The 6,000-nt window shown below is 27.5% G+C and overlaps 1 protein-coding gene and 1 long non-coding RNA gene across 3 annotated transcripts in view; one reads left to right on the top strand and one right to left on the bottom strand.

Annotated features, from left to right (window-relative positions):
- Positions 1-260: 260 nt before the first annotated feature.
- Positions 261-4,935, bottom strand: LOC136081719 (uncharacterized). 2 transcript variants are annotated; one of them, XR_010639049.1, is made up of 6 exons: positions 4,802-4,935; positions 2,971-4,406; positions 2,169-2,244; positions 1,029-1,173; positions 672-725; positions 261-587 (listed from the first exon to the last, which is right to left on the bottom strand). It is a non-coding gene; the product is annotated as an uncharacterized LOC136081719 (long non-coding RNA). The 2 variants fall into 2 exon arrangements; XR_010639048.1 differs by lacking the exon at positions 4,802-4,935 and having other exon boundaries at positions 2,187-2,244; positions 2,971-3,213.
- Positions 4,936-5,320: 385 nt separating this feature from the next.
- The window catches only part of LOC100208704 (zinc finger protein 330 homolog), a 29,073-nt gene continuing 28,393 nt past the window's right edge, over positions 5,321-6,000 (top strand). The window contains exon 1 of the mRNA XM_065799548.1: positions 5,321-5,629. Within this exon, the coding sequence (XP_065655620.1) occupies positions 5,516-5,629 (114 nt within the window). The 5' untranslated portion in view covers positions 5,321-5,515. The remainder of the gene's footprint in view (positions 5,630-6,000) is intronic.

Below are 6,000 nucleotides of genomic sequence, written 5' to 3'. Positions count from 1 at the left end.
ACAAAAACGTTAATTTCACGTTATTTTGGCACGTGACATTTAGGTGACTTTTTGGTCCCCATGAAATGACCAATTCACGTGATTTATGGACGTGTTTTTCACGTTACTATTGGCACGTGATATTTAGGTGACTTTTTGGTCCCCATGAACTGTCTAAAAGACGTGCTTTTTACGTTAATTTTGGCACGTAATATTTAAGCAATAACTATGCTTTATAAAAACGAAGTGATTGGATTCGTGTAAAGAAAAAAAACTCATCGTCGAGGAAATATTTAATACGTATTAAATTACATGGTTTTATTAGTCAGTATATTAGTTCTTGACATAAACATTTTGAATTTGTAATAAAAGCTGCACTTTTGTAAAAATATCCTCCTTATATCCAATAAGTAATAAGTACAAAGTCATAGATCTGCAACTAACGAAGAGCACGCTTCGATCCACAAAGAGCGCACTTCAAACTTAATCTAACGAATCAGTCGATATATTCTCCCATAAAAGCACGCTTCAAACATAATCTAACGAATCAGTCGATATTTTCTCCTATAAGAGTACGCATCAAACTTTATCTAATGAATCAGATTTAGCTAAAAGAAACGAATAAAATCTTAAATAATAATATGACTATTTAATAATTATCTTAAATCACAAACTTTTAAAACAAATCTTACTTGGTAAGTTGCCAACCATTTTGGCAACAAGATTTTCTAGTTGTTTTCTTTTATCTAAATCATTAAATAATTTTAAGAAAACAATACTATATACAATGTAGAAAAATCAAAAAAAGTCATTTGCCTATTAATTTTATACTCTTATTGCTAAAAAATAAATAAGGATTTAATAGAAAAAGATATAACAAAAAAGTCGACAGATAAATAAAAGAAAGAAGTAAAAAATAATAAATACAAGTCTAAAAAAATATTGTTTATCTATATATATCTATATCTAATATCTGTCTATAGATAAATATATATCTATATATAAAGTTAATAACTGATGCGCATGATTAGAAAAAGACCTGTACTCACCTTATGTGATAACATCTGATTAAATAATTTGTTTTCTTTGTTTTCCATCTTCTTATATTTGCACTTGTTTCTGCATTAACTTGTTCATACATTAACTCACTAGATGCAAAGGTGACAGCCCACGAAATTGCTTTAAATGAGTAATCTACAAAGTTTTGAACATTAAATGTAATTTTAGAATGCACACAGAAAAATTATAACAATTTTTAAAAATGTAATAGTTACCACATAACCACACAACATTATAGTGGGGATTTTATATCATGTTTTTCCTACCCATGGTGAGATTTTCATCTTGAGGCTCCTTTTGCTGTGAAAACATTCACCACGGCTAAGGAGCCTCATCTACCCCTAATTATATATAATATATTAAGTATAAAACTAAAAGTATGCATAACAAAGTATTGTCAAATTAGGTCACCAGTATAATAAAAAATAATTACAATAATGAATATATAAACTACATATTTCATATAATCATTATATTTAAAAAATTTTGAAAATTGTTTGCGGAAAATATCCTGAAAAACTTCAGAACATTTTCCCCCTAATTTTTCCCTTAATTTTGCATTCAGCCAAGTTGATGACAATAATATATACTTTAACTTACATGTATGGAAAACTTTTCGGATATTTGGAAAGAGATAAATTTCAGAAAAATATCCGGTATTCCGGGAATATCCCAAAAAAAATAACCCCTGAAACTTAATTATAAAAAAATAGTAAATAAAATAAAGAATATCTTTCCAAGTTTCTAATCAGAGGTTTTTATAGAGAATAAAAAAAGATCCAAAATACACAATATTTTGGCAACGTAACTTTCATGCTTCAATGAAGTAAAATTTTAACGTAATTATTTAATAATCATATTATTATTTAAATTTTTATTTGTTTCTTTTTAGCTAAATTTGGTGTCGCTAGCTATTATTGGAGAAAATATTGACTTATTCATTAGATAAAGTTTGATACATGCTCTTACCCGGTTTCCTTCTTCAAGTTTCAATCATGTTTATTTTAGGTGACGAGGTCACCTAAAATAAACATGATTGAAACGTGAGCGACACCAAATTTAGCTAAAAAGAAACAAATAAAAACTTAAATAATAATATGATTATTAAATAATTATCTTAAATCACATACTTTTAACACAAGTCTTACATGTTGAGTCACTAAATGTTTTGGCAACAAGATTTTCTTGTGTTGCTATTTCTTTGATCTAAATCATGAAACAATTTTCAAAAAAAGCAATGCTATATTTTAGAGAAACTTACTTTACATATTGGAAGGTTGTCAACATTGAAAGATAAGTATAATGCAGTTTCAAATACAATAGCATCATAATCATCTTTTTGTGGGGAAAACATTGAACAAAACCGCGTTAATAACCTGTATTATATTGTACATAATAACAATAGCAATAAAAGTCATATAATATATACAATAATAATTTGATAAATACAATTCAAATATATATATTAATCATATAATATTTAAATAATATAAAAAAATGAAATAAATAAGTATTAACCTTTTTTAACAAGTAAAGCACAAGATCAAGATGTCATATATTATAAAAAGATAAAGTATTTAATAATAATATATACATATATCAATAATAAATAACATAACATATTTATTCATTGATATTATCTTGGGTAAATTCTTTAGCCTTGTTGATTAAAACCAAATAATAGAAGAAAATCTATTTTTGGTTTTTATCTAATTGACTCTTGAGCAATAATGTATGCAGAAGTTATACAGACATTATTATTGCTCAAGAATTAAGAATAAGTTCTGCTAGAACTTATAATTTGTCCATGTAGCTTACTTAATTTGATATTAAATTCGTTATAACATAACTTATTTTGCACTAAATTAAGTAAGCAAAATGGACAAATTCGCCGGTCTAAAATATCATATCATAAAGTAGAAAAAAGTATACCTTGTATTTGAGTTTAATCTTATTTGTGTGGCAAATAGGGACGCTTGGTACTAATTTATTTAACTTAATTTGATGTAATTTGGATATTAGATATTACAACTTAAAATATATTGGACTATTTAGTTTTGTTTTGAATGCATCGCGTTACAAGATATTATATAGACCAATTTTTTTTTTTAAATTATAATTAAACTACAATAAAAATTAATTATATCATCATAAAAGTAAAATAATTATAACTAATATAATAAATACAAAAACTATACTATAAAAAAATAAATAATATAATAAAAAATATAATTTTATATTTCTTACCACAGGTTTTTATTAAGAATAAAAAAAGTTCCGTTACACGCGATATTTTGGCACGTAACTTTCACGTAAAATAGTAACCTGGACGAAGTCACCTAAAATACACGTGATTGAAACGTGAATAAAACGTTGCGTGCCTACTGGGAAGAGCTTTTAAAAAATTTAGCAATTATAGGAACACTTTTTATATTTTCTTCTACATTGCCTAAATTTGTTAATTCAACTTGTCCGTACTCTTCGACGACACCGTCGCTCTCGTCAGAATCATAATTTTCATTTTGATCATCATTAATATCATCTTGAGCATGGTCATTCCTATCTCCATCAACGTCATCTTCATCTTGCAGGACGGTAATACATTTCTTTTTATATAGTACATCACAAACAGCTAAGTGTATAGTGTGATTCAAACACAAATTATAGAGACTAGGAGATTCTCGTCCAAATTCATTACACTTGCACCGTTGCCGGTTGAACCAGCTATATATTTTTTTAAATTAATATTATATGTGTTTAAATGTTGTTCTAGTTTTTCAACTAACTGTACAGCTGTACATAAGTTAAAAATTCTCACTAAACCCAGATTATAAACTTCACAGTCAATTCCATGCAAATTGATATTGAGATATTTCCAAATTTTCATACTCGTCCATTTATCAAGTGTAATGCTAAACTGTTGGCCTTCTTTATTTTTTTCTTGTAAAAATTCTAATATTTCCAACTTTTTTTTTTCATAAAACTTATGAATTAAATTCTTAACATCCAAAACAGTTTTAGGAAGATTATAACTTGATTTTACTAAACTTTCACGAATAAAACTAGACTTTGCAGTCGCCCTAACTGATATACCATCAAGAGCGGCCATTTTAAAGAAAATTTCTTCTAAAGGCTTTCTTGCAAGGGAAACGAAAGTGTCAAGAGTTTTAAATTATTTGGTGCCAGAATTTTCTCCTATTTCTTCCCGTGTTAGTAAAGAAATTCCATGTTTAACTTTTAAATGTTTAATCATTGATGAAGTATTTCCATCTTTGTTTGATATTATCGTTGAGCACTTATTGCATTTTCTACTTTTCAAATCGGTACATTGAGTGAAATACTCCCACACTTTGGAGTGCTTAATGGGGCTGTAAAAAAATGTTCTAGTAAATTTATGATATTTCACTTTTTTCTTAAAATAAAGAAGTAATTAATAAACGAAAAGTGTTTTTTTTCAAGTTTTTTAAATACGCGCTAAAAGAATTAACTTATTAAATTCAATCTTTCTAATCAAAAGTTTTTATTTTAGCAAATGCTTTTAAAACATTTGCTAATATAAAAACATATTATATTAGTAAATCTTTTGGAGCATTCGCTTATATATAAAAACATTCGATTAGAAAAAATTTGAGTAATGAAGTTGACTCTTTTGGTTTGTATTCGGATATACATGGAAACATACATAAACTTGAATGTTCTCAAAACATCTAAAAAGCCGTGGCCAAGTTTAACTTTAAGTTAGATATACAAACCCTACTACTACCTTTTTCTAGAAAGGTAGAGATCCAGCTCGACGACGCACCGCTGCCTACGGAACAAGGCAAAACATTCAAACCATGAGACTCGCCGAGCCTTAAACCGGGTATCGAATCCGGGTATTTACCCACAGACTCGCCGAGTCCGAGTCCGGGTACCCGGAACCGAAAAACCCTAAACACTTTATGCCTGGGATGAATTTTTAGGGAATTTTTGTTCCCAGTCTCTAATCATTGCAATTTTTTGCAAAGCATCATTATTTGATATAAGTATAAAAATTAAAATGTTTGGAGTATGCTCCATGTCTGGAAGTTAACTCAAACACCAAAAAATGCTGGATCCGTCACTGAACTTTTTATCTCATAGAATTTTAATTTTCATAGGTGCAAATAGATTTCTAGTTATGCAAAAAATAACCTTAAATTGTAATAGCATTTTAAGACGTGTTTTCTAACTTGATAAAAATTATCATGCATTTCTCCCCACTTTTTCTTCCGTTTTTATTTATTTGCAAATAAAAACATCCAATATTGGCGGCGAGCGTCTTAGTGAAATATTTTAAAACAAACAAACAAACAATAAAACTGCCGAATGTCTTAGTGTAATTTTTTAAAACAAACAAACAATAAACTTGCCGAATGTGCACACAATTGAAAGCCAGTATATTTAAATTAGGTTTTTGTTTTTAAATTCGAAAAATACTATATTTGCTATAAAAAAAATGCCAAAAAAGAAAACTGGTGCAAGGAAAAAAGCTGAAAAACAAAGAACAAGACAAAAAGATATTAGGTCAAGTGATAGAGAAATAACAGAATGTCCTGGGAATTTCGTTATGGTATCGAGATTTTGCTTTCTGTTTGTAATTTATATACCTAGTTATAATTTTTACCCCTCACAATATATATTCATAATTTTGTATTTTGTGATATTGTTAGAAGAGTTTGATGTTGCTGTTAATTGGGGGAAATTCTAACTTTAACAATGTTAAAGTTTTGACCAAAAAACTTGTTATACTTTAAAACTTAGAAAATTACTTTTTCTATCAATCATTTTCTATCAATTACAATTTATATCAATTATTTTCCTAAAGCTTTAAAATTCTTGAAAGTGCAACTTTTTGCTGATAACACAAACTTTATTTACTTAATTCCATCAAAGAAGTAATCATTTTTAAAAGCAAGCAAAAAAATATAGACATGCAAATCA

This window comes from Hydra vulgaris, chromosome 06 (assembly GCF_038396675.1).
Source record: "Hydra vulgaris chromosome 06, alternate assembly HydraT2T_AEP".
Classification (NCBI taxonomy): domain Eukaryota; kingdom Metazoa; phylum Cnidaria; class Hydrozoa; order Anthoathecata; family Hydridae; genus Hydra; species Hydra vulgaris.
The sequence above is the reverse complement of the archived record's forward strand: the minus strand, read 5'-3'. Positions and strand labels throughout refer to the sequence as shown.